Source organism: Dicentrarchus labrax, unplaced genomic scaffold, assembly GCF_905237075.1.
Source record: "Dicentrarchus labrax unplaced genomic scaffold, dlabrax2021, whole genome shotgun sequence".
In the NCBI taxonomy this organism is placed as follows: Eukaryota; Metazoa; Chordata; class Actinopteri; family Moronidae; genus Dicentrarchus; species Dicentrarchus labrax.
In genome coordinates, this window is record NW_026136719.1 from 8,398,462 (window position 1) to 8,410,785 (window position 12,324).

The 12,324-nt window shown below is 39.8% G+C and overlaps 2 protein-coding genes across 8 annotated transcripts in view; one reads left to right on the forward strand and one right to left on the reverse strand.

The window, feature by feature from the left end:
- The window catches only part of cfap70 (cilia and flagella associated protein 70), a 21,467-nt gene extending 11,315 nt beyond the window's left edge, over positions 1-10,152 (reverse strand). For 2 of the 7 annotated variants that reach the window (XM_051378660.1, XM_051378659.1), the window contains exons 1-21: positions 9,999-10,152; positions 8,727-8,913; positions 7,888-7,983; positions 7,636-7,718; positions 6,512-6,592; positions 6,166-6,192; positions 5,888-6,079; positions 5,486-5,668; positions 5,063-5,157; positions 4,538-4,628; positions 4,270-4,407; positions 3,750-3,899; positions 3,360-3,452; positions 3,024-3,115; positions 2,691-2,751; positions 2,393-2,575; positions 2,037-2,168; positions 1,831-1,959; positions 1,299-1,432; positions 819-934; positions 199-408 (exon numbers count right to left, since the gene is read on the reverse strand). In XM_051378660.1, the coding sequence (XP_051234620.1) occupies positions 199-408; positions 819-934; positions 1,299-1,432; positions 1,831-1,959; positions 2,037-2,168; positions 2,393-2,575; positions 2,691-2,751; positions 3,024-3,115; positions 3,360-3,452; positions 3,750-3,899; positions 4,270-4,407; positions 4,538-4,628; positions 5,063-5,157; positions 5,486-5,668; positions 5,888-6,079; positions 6,166-6,192; positions 6,512-6,592; positions 7,636-7,718; positions 7,888-7,983; positions 8,727-8,913; positions 9,999-10,070 (2,545 nt within the window). In that variant the 5' untranslated portion in view covers positions 10,071-10,152. The remainder of the gene's footprint in view (positions 1-198; positions 409-818; positions 935-1,298; positions 1,433-1,830; positions 1,960-2,036; positions 2,169-2,392; positions 2,576-2,690; positions 2,752-3,023; positions 3,116-3,359; positions 3,453-3,749; positions 3,900-4,269; positions 4,408-4,537; positions 4,629-5,062; positions 5,158-5,485; positions 5,669-5,887; positions 6,080-6,165; positions 6,193-6,511; positions 6,593-7,635; positions 7,719-7,887; positions 7,984-8,726; positions 8,914-9,998) is intronic. The other 5 variants (XM_051378661.1, XM_051378663.1, XM_051378662.1 and 2 more) reach the window with 5 other exon arrangements.
- Positions 10,153-11,348: 1,196 nt separating this feature from the next.
- Positions 11,349-12,324, forward strand: part of ddb1 (damage-specific DNA binding protein 1) — a 42,781-nt gene continuing 41,805 nt past the window's right edge. The window contains exon 1 of the mRNA XM_051378658.1: positions 11,349-11,523. Coding sequence (XP_051234618.1) covers positions 11,463-11,523 — 61 coding nt within the window. The 5' untranslated portion in view covers positions 11,349-11,462. The remainder of the gene's footprint in view (positions 11,524-12,324) is intronic.

Below are 12,324 nucleotides of genomic sequence, written 5' to 3' on the forward strand. Positions count from 1 at the left end.
CATTTAAACTGTGTACAGATTGGCAGTACTTACTTTTAATCTACATTTTAGGTTTTCTGTCCTGACAGATTAAATATTTACATAGATACACTGCAGATCCATCCACCGAAGGGCGAAATGAAAAACTAACACATCATTATTAATAAAGAAACAGTACACTCTTCTTCTCTGACTGCTTTTACTCCAACTTTATCTCACCTTGCTTCACAGTGGGAGACTGACATGCAGGAATGGTCATCTCCTCTTCCTCCTGCTGATGTTTCTCCTTGTCTTTCTTCTCCTCCTTGTCTTTCTTCTCCTCCTTGATCTGTGTGTGTTTCTTTGCCTCTTTTGACCACAGCTGCCTTCTGGCCTCCAGAAAAGCACTCTCAGACAGGATGGATTCATTCTGGCTCTCATGGAGCAAACCTGAACCGCAGACCCAGAAACGTGAAAGAGAGACGACACATTTCCCAGCATGCAACTCTCCTGCTTTACTGCTCAGGGTCATTTAGGGTCAGGCAGATGTGAATGTTATTCAACCAATGTTGCCAAATGCTGATATCTGTGCTGATTTATGATATCTTGTGTATTTTCATTATCAGGTATTCTGCCACTTTATTCCAACTTTCCCAGAATTTCAAAAACTTACTCTATAATGAAACATGACAAATGAATTTAATGTTATTAGCTTTTAAAGACAGATATACCTGTCCACATGATGAAGTTAAACTCTGGGATCCATCAGTTTAATCATATCATTCTGTGTGTCTATATGTCTATATGTGCTCTGTGTTGGCAGCAGGTTCACAGGTTAATTCAATTCAATTTAATCTCACCCAGCAGCGTCCAGGCCACCACAGAGGGAGGGTCTATGATGGTGGCTCGCTCCAGGAAGGTCTGGGCCTCCTTGTAATGCTCAGACATCGCTGCCAAGACCCCACACATAATCAGGCTGGAGAGACAAGAGGATACAGACACACAAGTCTTGACTTCCCAGTTCAGAGACACAAAGTAAAGTTTATGAGTTTGAGCGTTTATCCATTTATGTTAGTGCTGTGTTGCTTAGCACTGATTGGGAGCAGTAAACTAGAAAACTAACTAAATGTTTGTGGTGTCCTGTGACACCTGACAACTATTTAATTCTCTGTTATGGATATATAATCATGATATACAGTGCAGCACACACATTCTGGTTTTCAGTGCTCATGGGTCCCCCTCCCACAAAGCAGGAATCACCTGTTTCTATATTTTCTTGAAGTACAGTTTGATATCCTGTAGATATGTTTTGTTTTCAATGTAACTGGACCATTTCTGACCTGGGTTTGTGTGCCTGTTGGATGGACACAGCGTCATGAAAACATTCTTTAGCCTTCATGTAGTCTCCGGTCCGCATGTAGAGGCTTCCCCACTCAAACTTGTAGGAGGGCTCACTGGGGTACCTTACCACTAGCTGTAAAAAAAATAATAATAAATGCAGTAGCTACCTTAGTTATTTTACCAGCCAGAGTCATTATCTGCATAGAGATCATAATGCATTACTACTGCAACATGACTCTGCCACCTGATGCAACAAACACACAAAAACACTGATATTCTCCAATGGCAATAAACAAACAGAAGCCAGGGTGTACATTAAGGCATATTTGTATCAACAAAACAATTTAGCAGTCATAGCCATGCATTTTGGTTTATAGGTCTGAAAAGTGAATACATTGACATCTGTGATTGTCAACCCTGCTGTTTAATTCATTTAAATGAATATAGTTAAAAGTTTTACAGCAAGTTCGTTCCCTCGTTTATTCAGAGTAAGGAGCAAAAGTATTAGGAAAGGCGAGCATGTTATTGCACCTCTTGGTAGTACTGAACAGCCTGCTGATAATCCCCAGTAAGCTGAGCCTCTCTGGCAAAATGTCTGAGCTGAGAAGAACTCAACTGGATTTCATCTGGCGAGTCATCGTCAACATCATCTGAATAAATCTAGTTAGAAGGAGAGGATACAAACATAAATATGTAGTATATATATATATGTGTGTGTGTGTGTGTGTGTGTGTTACCTTGTTGAGCGCTATGTGCATCTCATCCACCAGGTAAACATAGAGTTTGCTGACAAAAACCTTTAGCTCCTGAGGGTCAGTGATTGGCTCCGTCTGCTGCATCGTGTCACGTACAATCTTCACCACTGCATGCTACACACCAGAAACATAAACACACACACACACACACACACACACACACACACACACACACACACACACACACACACACACACACACAACACAGTATTTATAAAGTCAGATAGTAATGGAAGAGCCACCACCAGGAGAAAAATCAGGGCTGCAGATCTTCTCCAAAAAATTAGGATTCCCTCTACTTTTATCCATCTACCAGGGATGTGTGCGGTTGTTCTGACCTTCATCTGTTCCTTGAAGGCAAAGTATCTCGCAGAGACACTGAGCGTTCCCATCAGCTGAACCTTCATTTGCTCCTGGCTGTAGTCTCCTGACGGCTTGCATCTTGCTCCAAACAATTCCATATACTGGTCTGAAACATGAGTCACCATGTTGCCTACCTGCTTGTGGAAGTCCAGCACTGCCTGCAGGAGCACAAATGGTGGAGAGAATTTAGAAAGTAAGCAAGTCTCCACTGGTGTGTAGTTATATTGTGTGTATTTATCTGTATATGTATATCTATCTGTGTCTGTGTTTTACTCTTTCTGCTCTGCTAGGACCCGTTGGAAGTGGAGATCTGGGTGGGATCAACTCCTTCACCCTGCAGGAAACAGAGACACATCTTAGCACATTTTCACTCATTTGTGTTCCACAGTCAGCCAGAAACCCAAGAAGCAACGGTAACGTAATACACCAGAGGGCAATTGAGTTCATTTTAATAACCAGTTGACTTCAGAAGCGAACATTTTCTGATAGCTCACAAGTTTTAGCTCAGGGCCACAATCTAGCAAGACAGTGTAACTAATAGAACCAGGTCAAACTCAGTACCAGTAGTAACCAGAAGACAATTTATATATTTATATAGCACTTTACCTTCTGGCCAGCTCCTCTGGAGTTGTTTTGGGTACCAGTGGTTTCTCCAAGGCAATCTCAATGATAATATAAGTTCTGGCCTCTAGATACATCTGTCATTAACAGGAATGAGGTGTTACAATGCTGAAGGCCTACCAAAATATTGCATCTAGATCTAGGTTTATAGTGTATTACAGTATTAAGGATGTATTGCAGAAATGTAACCTTAAATTGCTGCTGCTGTCACTGCATAGGTATTAAACTATAACTTCAACCACAGTTTCCAGTAAATGATGCCTACTGTGTTTGTGACTGCACTACTGTATTGAGTTGTGTTGCTGTTTAGTGGAAGCTTACATTTCCCTCCGTATTGACTTGCGTTGGCTCAGTTTCGGTTAGGCTGTCGGTCACACTGCCAGCCCCAGCCATCCTGCTCTGATTGCCAGATTGCTGACATAATGAAAACAGGATACATTAGGGTCCAAAATTTACAAACACAAACTGAGACTTCCAAGGTTACAGTTTGGTGAAAATATAAAAGAAATTTGTTTTTCTGCTGTTGAAATCCTGTGAAATCATTTGTTCGAGAGGTAAATAAAATCAACTACTGGGTTTTGCCCAGGTTGGAAAATTCAAAAACTTGTTTTACAGTATACGTTTTATATGATTTTCCAAGGCCTGGGAAAGGTTTTTTAATTAAACTTCCATGTAAAATGAACCTCTTCTGACCATCGGGACCTTGCTGACCTTTTTGGCTGGCTCCTTGGAATCCTTGGCTCCCTTGTCCAAGTTCTTCCCTGCCTTACCCCTGTGCGAGCCTGCAGCTGAAGCACAGGCTTTGGCTAGGTTGGCTGCAGCCTTGGCCTCCTCCTTTAACACACTGACACTCGAATTGGCCTTTAAGAACAAGATCAATGACAAACTCACTTTAATAGGCGCTTTACAGTAAACACACTATGTGACCAGTATTAGGCTAATTTAGTAGAGTATTTTAAGTGAGGTCTTTATTCATGTTTCACACAAGACACAGCAGGCCTGTGCAGTATGCATTCTATGACTTATCACTTTACTGAACTCACTGAGACCAAACTGATATTGATTGTTTTTTTTAAAAAGCAGATGGAATTCCATATGTGTTTAAGTTATTCCTGGTAGACATTATATGATATTTGATCCTTTAAATATAGACTTAGATAAAAAAAAGAAATAAATAAATGAACCAAAATGAAAGCAAATTATTTATATTTATATTTCATATTTGAGTGACCTTTTGCAGCAACTCAGCCTCAGAGAAAGGCTGAATGCTGTATGCTCCTCGGATGCGGTTGACTCCAGGATACAGCAGCCGGCCCATGTCCACAAATGCCACGCCATGGAAGGGGATCTCTGGGTTCTCCTCAGCTAGCTACACACAAACACACACAAACACACACAAACACACTGTGTGACTGGATGAACTTGCCAGTCTGTCATGGATCTTTGCTTCAGGTGTTAAAACCTTCTGAACCTGTCCTTCGATAACAAAGCCATCTCACCAACTTGGTTTCTGCTGCCTTTGACAGCGGAGCCGACGACCTCATAATCTCCACTGGCCAGAGTCTGTTCTCAGTGATCCTATACCGCAGCCTGAAATGACATTGATATACATATTTTCATGTGTTTTTCTGAATCTGCATCTCTCTTTCTGTTTTGTCTGCTAGTGCTATTTCCACACCCAGTGCTGCAATTCACTGATATGCATTCTGTAGTTTTATTCACAAGGATCTGACTTTTATTCCAAGCATTAAACCTGTTAACTTCAGTGTTACACAGATCATAGAATCCTAGGTTTATTGTATGGTCCCGCGGTAAAAAGATCAAAAGACTTTTACAGATTTCCTTTCCATCTGGCGTGAAAGACATTTTAGTACACTCAACTATATTCCTGAAATGTTGTTATTTTGTAGAAAAGTTCAAGACATAGCCCCAAGAAAATTTTCCCTTTCTGGAATAATCTCGTAAAAGTCATGGCCAACAGGTAGCATGATGGTCAGGAAGAGTGAGTTGTGTGTGCAGATGACCTGTTAATTCCTTCTGCATCCACGAAGCAGCACATCTCTGTGTCCCAGCTCACCCTATTCTTCATGGTCTCTGCCTCAGTGCGAAACCTCCGGTCCTGTTGGAGCATTTAGACCTTCAGCCTCAGACCTTCCATGCTGAGTAAAATGTTTTATATGTTTCAATCTTCTACAGTATTAGATATGCTACTAAGGTCAATTTGCTTTTCCTACTTTAGATATACATTAACTAAGCCTTTGTATCAAATAACTGGCATTCTCTTTAAGCCTGTCTATCAAATGAAAGGTATTTTTATGGCATCCTCCACTTTCACGCAATGCCATATATGGACAGTTGGTGACAGTAATGTGCCATACTGCAAAATCTATCAAGGCACCAAGGCATTAGACAGGATTGGCAGTATTGCAGGCTGCATTAGCAGTTACCTCTAAGCCAGTCAGCTCACCATCCTCCTGTTCAATGGGCTCTGCCTGGAAAAAGGCAGCAGGCAGAAAATGGTTCCCTGGGACCAGCATGGCCTGATGTGGCCTCTTCCTCTGTCGGCCTATTTCCTCCCTCTGCCCTCCAGCCATCAGCTGCCCTTCACAGAACACCAGTACCTGATCTTTCTGGGAGTCAGAGGAATAACACAGCCACTCTGCGGCATGACAATCATAGATAATGAAGGCTTGAAATGTCCCTACAATTTTGTTTTCTTGGAATGCTTGTTATACTGTTATGTTATACTTGCCTTAAACATTCAAATGAAATGTTATGTGATTGTCACTGGTTCTGTTCAGTGAAACGGCATAAAGAAACTACATTAAATGGCACTGTGTAACACTCACCTCTGCACTAAGTGGGACCTCCAGGGCTGCAGTGTATGTGCAGGGGGCAGGGCCAGGGCCAGACAGCAGCATCCATGACTCAGGGACGGAATAGGCTGTCTCCACAGTTACCCTCAGCAGGTTGGAGGCTGAGAGTTCAGCCTCAGACAGCACTGGATCCGATACACTGACACACACATCCAGAGTCGACTGCTAAAGGGGGTCAAATCATTAGGCACATTCATGTTTTATTTATAAACTGTTATATTGCCTGCAAATGCCATTTTTAAATTTCCTACCTGTGGTTCTAAGCGCCATTGCAAACACTGTTGGGAAAATATTGAGTCATTTACTTTTTTGGACCTGAAAGCTTACACTGAGTGAATATTGAAACTGAGTGACTACTATTAGTTGATCTCTTTGTTTTTTGGGTTTTTTTTTTCAATTCTTTTCATACTGTGCACCCATTACATGCCGAATTTCCATACTGTTGAGACACCTGCACTGCAACCTACGGTGAGCAACCGGTCACTAAGACCATGACATGAGAAAGCCACGAGAGCTTTTTCATATGATAGTAAAAGGTGTCTCATGGTGACATGTTGCAGGTTGAATATTCTCCCTAGTGAGCACAAATGGAATTACCTTCCTCTTCCACTTCAAAATGACTTTGCTGACCAGTGACTTCTGTGTGGCTTTAATTGCTGTCTCCTCATTCCGGCTGCTCTGTGATTGTAAGACATTCACTGATAGAGGAATCAGAAGAAACAACTACCATCTATTTAAGGTCTCATACACCACTAGCTCACTGGATTAACTATACCAGGGGTGGGAGATATGGATAAAATATGACATCACGGTATATGTATTAAGTATTAATATTATGCATTAATGTTTTTTTCTACAAGAATACATATTGTGAAATGGTAAATGTTCCGGAGACTTAATAGAGAAACCATTTATAGATAAAATAACCACATGTGTTTGCCTCTTTATGGCTCATCCACTAAATCAAATATCAGAAACATTAAAGGAATAGCAACAGTACCTCTATTTTCTCACTCTAAATATTATCATATTGCCCAACCCAAAACTAAACCACATTTTACCAGATAGCAGCAAAATGTTTTTAAATCCCTGTCTAGTGAGTAAAACAAGTTAGTATGTATTTTTTCTCATAGGATGCCTGCCTTTTCCAGAATATAATGTATTTTGGATTTTTGTGGTGAAATGTGCAATTAAATAAATGATAAAAAACAACAACAGCCCAACTGACACAAAGCGTGTTTGAAGAGTGTGTTTGGGTCTGAGGGCCATGGGGAGTTTCCTGCTTAGCCCGACTGGTAATCCAGCCTTGGCTGCTGGTATAGTTTAAATGGATGGATGAATTAAGAAGACAAATTCAAGGGCAGAACTCAGCACAAAACACTGACAGGAAAACTAGAAATAACATTTATGACATTTAAATTCATAATAGATAACTATAATTAATTTGACAAGTAGTATCAATTTCACTTAGAAAAGTAACAACAGTATGGAAACCATTAAAACTCTACTACCAACACATCTCATTAGTGAGTAATTCATGCACATATAATAATCTTTTGTCAATGTAGAAGGGAATATAAATGAACACATCATGTGAACCTTTTGCTATAACCTTGTGTAAACTTCAAAAATACAGGATGAGGATGTGACCTCAGTTATTCAAAATTGCTATGACACCAACAATAACAATGATATTATTGTCAAGACGTTAACCAACCGACCTTGCTACTGGAGTCCTGGACCTCTTTGGCTGGTGAGCTGGTCACTGGTTTCAGTGGGACTGTGGACGAGAAGCTGCACTGACCTGACGACAGAAGAGAAAATCATTCCAACATGAAAGTCCTGCCCTGTAAGGGAAGCTCTTCGAAGTCCGTTTCTGCTGTCCTGACCTCTACATAAAGCAACTGACTGTGGAGAGAACCCGCTTTGTTTTATTACAATTCAAAAAGACATAATTACAGGTACAGCTGTACCTTGTAGCAGTGGCAGCAGGTCGACCACAGCTTGGCCCAGCACCGCTGTCTTCGCCTCAACTTTCTTCTCCTCAGGCAGGACTTCTATCACTGTCACTGACAACATAACCATTCACATTAAACAGTGCTGTGAAAACTGAGGGCTGTACGGACTGGCATGAAAACTCCCTCTGCTTTCATTCAGCAGTTTGAAAATTAGTGTTTTTACAATGTTTAGTGATCATTGTTTCAGTTTAAGCTGCACTAAGAAGACAGTATACTCAATTTTTTAAGAGACTTATGGGGAATGGACTTGCTGTGCCAAGGCAGAATATCTGCACAGAATAAGTGTTGGATGGTTCACATTATCAATATCGCCATAAGTGAACTACAAAATTAAAGTATAATCTGGTTATTTTCACAGTTAAGCCAGGTCTTCTGAAATGTAATGGAAATGGAATTTATTTTGTCAGTTGGTTATCAATGCACTATTTTGAATTTAGGGCACAACTCTCACCTTAGTAAAAATATTATGCAATATGAGACATTTCCCACGTAATTATATAAATATATTAACATCACGTTAAAGCCTAAATCTTTTCATCCCATGCTCCCTCTGCCATCCATAATGAATTTTGCCCCTGCTGTCCACAAACATCCTAAAACGATGTTGGTATTCTTCAATTGTATGAGGAGGTGTGGCATTTCCTGTTGGTGTATGGTGATCATGAAGACATAACCAGCTAAAGTATGTGTGGCAATCAGAGAGACGCTGATGTCCAATTTGCAGGAAGTCAACTAGCTGAACTGACCGTTAGGTCAGACATCAGGAGACAGAACAACAGAACCACTCAGCTTACGTATGATCGGTTTATGGGCGATGTTACTGAGAGCCTGAGCATCATTGGGGTAGTGGAAACTGCAGGTAAAGTCATAGTCAATATGCTGCTCCACAGGTTCAGACAGCTTCTTGTCTGACTCTCCCAGCACTGTTCCATCCAACTGAATCTCCAGAAAACTCTGTAAGCTGTCTGCCTTTTTTCCTTGCTGAAAAGAGAAGAAACAGAATATGTAACATTAGGTGGAAGCTGTCATCCACACGCCTTCTCAGCTTGTCTGGCAATGTTAGTAATGTATAAAAGCAAATCTCATTAGGCTCATTGGTATGCTGCCAAGCCCTCATGGGACCTGTGGGATGGCTTTTTGATCGGTTGTTTGGTTTGATGCCTCTGAAAAATGACAATGGTATATAATCTGAAAATACAGGTTTGAAGTTATATATAGAGAGGAGAACTGGGCAAACACACATCAGCTTATGTTGAGTTTTCTCATTTGGCAAAGATACAGAAAGGATCAGAGGTGATTGTTAGATGACAATTTACACTAATATTGTACTGCAATTTTGAGACTGGTGCGTTGGACAACTTGTTATTACAAAGTAACATATTAAATGCATCACTTTTACGTTTAAATTTTTCCTCGTTCCCCGCTGGTGAATGTAATAATACAGATACAAACAAGGGAAAGGACAACAACAACTGAGTGAAACATCAGCAAATGAATTCTGTAACTGTCTTAGCTCTAACTAAGTCTTTGTGAAAGGAGGACAATTGAATCAATTAACGTTAATAATTCTATTTTTTGTGTCTTATCATTTAGTAACATGATCCATCTCTCATGGGATTACTGAGGAACATCAACAACAAACCAAAAATACATTCAGCCTACTCGTTATCCTGCCAGATATCCATCAATGCTATTGAAATAAATATAAACAGTCTCACATAAATACAAACATAAAGAAACATAACGCAACCATAAACAAACCTACATGTAACGTTATGCACCAGTTTATATCAGTTAACACCTTGTAAGCAATATTCAGTCATAATTCATAAATAATACTGTTGCTTAAAACTGTTGTTTTTATAACAGCTCGGTCTATATTGGTTTATTTTCTTATTTAACTTTATCTAACTAAAAGGTAGAGCGCACATTCATATTAAGTTAAGTGACCTTTAAGAACACTTCCATCAGTTTAGACGTTAACTTAGCTTAACGTTAGTTAACAATAGTTATCATGTGTAAAGTGAATCACTTTTGTTACACTAACTAACGCTGAATGAGCTTACCAGGTTATTTCCACGGACGACAGTTACTGTTATAGTTAAATCTGTTCCCGCAGTGCTGTCAGGTGTCTCCATTGTGCAGACAAACGGTAACGTTAACGTTAGCTGCCGTTTTCAACCGTGGTTGCTGTCTTCTGTTAGTTACGCCGTCTCGTTCCCACGGCAACGGTGATACTCACTGTGGTGAGTTCACGTACAATCTGAAATATACCAGTAATATCTATAATTCAGTTATTTCCTAAATGCTTTTCAGGCCAGTATAAAAACATGAATGATGAATTAAATAATGAATGAACATCAGCATCACAGGAGTAAAACAAAATAACAATAAATTAAATCATATTCTATGTTATTTCTGCTTTTATTGCTGCTAAACTTGCATTGCCACTGCATGATCTGACACCTGCTTTCTGTCTTTTTCCACTTAATCAATGGTGAAAGTTGTTAAAGGAAACTTTTACAAATACTTTTCACTGCAGGAGGAATACATTTATGTAGTTTTAGCTTTTAATGTTGGATAAAAGTAAGAAATAGAAGTCTGTCCTACTCACTTTCCTCTTTATTCACTACACAGTACCATTTATCATGCTGCTGTATCCAGGGCTGTATAAATGAGATATTGAGCTCTGCAACAGTTTACTGTTTATGTAACTTATTTTCTCAGTCAGCTTCTTACTATGAATGATGTTGTCCTACTACACATTTTTTTTTAAGCCACTGTTATTGCAAATTTGTTTGTTTGTTCAAATTGTGAGGTTGTGATTGTGTCTGTCTAACCGAGCTCCTCTCACTGGACCAAGGTTTTGTTTTGTACTTTTGACATGCTTGAATAAAAAATAAAATAAAAATAATAGCACACTGTCTCACTTACTACTGTTATCTTTATTTATATAGATACAGGAATGATAAGATAAGCCTTTATTGATCCACGGGGGGAATTGCAGGTGTAACGGTAGCAGAAATAAGTACAGATAAATAGAGAATGGTTAAATAATAATAATAATAAGTAATCAGAAGTATATAAAATAAATAAATTACTTTATATACTTAATTGTTGATTGTATTTTGAATATTTGTAACTATAAGCTGTCAAAAAAAATGGATTAAAAAGTGCAATTTCAACAGCAAAAGTAACAAAAGTACAAAAGTAAAAAGCTGCAGAAATTATCAACTCCTCTAAATTGTATTTAACGTTAGGTAACGTTATCTGAGTAAATATAATTTAGTTACTTGAGTAAATGTAATGTAGTTACTTGAGTAAATGTAATGTAGTTACTTGAGTAAATGTAATGTAGCCCTCCTCGACACTAGGGGGCGCTCCAACCCGGAGTCAGCAGCCGTCACCTTGCTCCGCTCCATGTCTAAACGGCTCAGCTAACTACTTCCGGGACTTTTATTATCAATGATTTTGTCACTTTTGGGAGATTAAAACACTACTCAGGTGTTTGTCTTTTGTTGTCGTCAAAAATGTCGTACAACTACGTGGTAACGGCCCAGAAACCAACGGCAGTCAACGCCTGCATCACAGGTAAATATCCGCTGTTTGTCGTTTGTTTTTGTGCAGCGACGAGCCGTTCGCCACCTGCATGCTAGCTGAGCTCCCGCGCTGCAACTACAGAGCCCCACACGGGCCTGTAGTAGCCACTAGCTCTTGTTTTTGCTATCTCAAATGTTTACTTGTTTGTCAAGGCACACTTCTCTGTGTGCGAGTCAAAAAGCCACACGCGTTTTTTATGTTCAAACGCACATACGATCGGGTCAACCTTTCGTCGGATCTTCTTTTTGGATCGTTAGCTGTTGTCGTCCCCAACCCCTCCGCAACCCCTCCGCAGATCAAATGCATTTTCGTCTTGCTATCAAACATGATCCTATCGCCACACAGCTTTGGCAAACTGTGTGAAACATGCAGCCAGAGTGTTTTTATATTTATTTATTTTCTGTAAATAGTTCCTCTCTTGGAAACCTGATCAGAAATCTGGTGTCGTGGTTCGTCCTAACGTGTGTGGGCCCACAAAAATACAGGATGCGTAAAAAGATACCGAAACCAAGACTTTGGTGGCATTGTTGAGTCAATATTACCCTGTTTCACATTGCACGAGGTCCCAACACTATTTGGTCCTCGATAATCACCATGTTGATACCGAGATGAACATAAACGGGCTATGCTCCACACGAGTTTATCATTCTGCAGGAGCTTGTAAAATAAGACAAGTTAATCCCTTTTAATAAAGTCCAATCCCTTATGACAGGCCTATAAAGTGCTGTGTGAAGGCATCATGTGTTGTCCTTGAGTTGATATGGTTCCTTACGATCATGTCCTTGGCCTGTT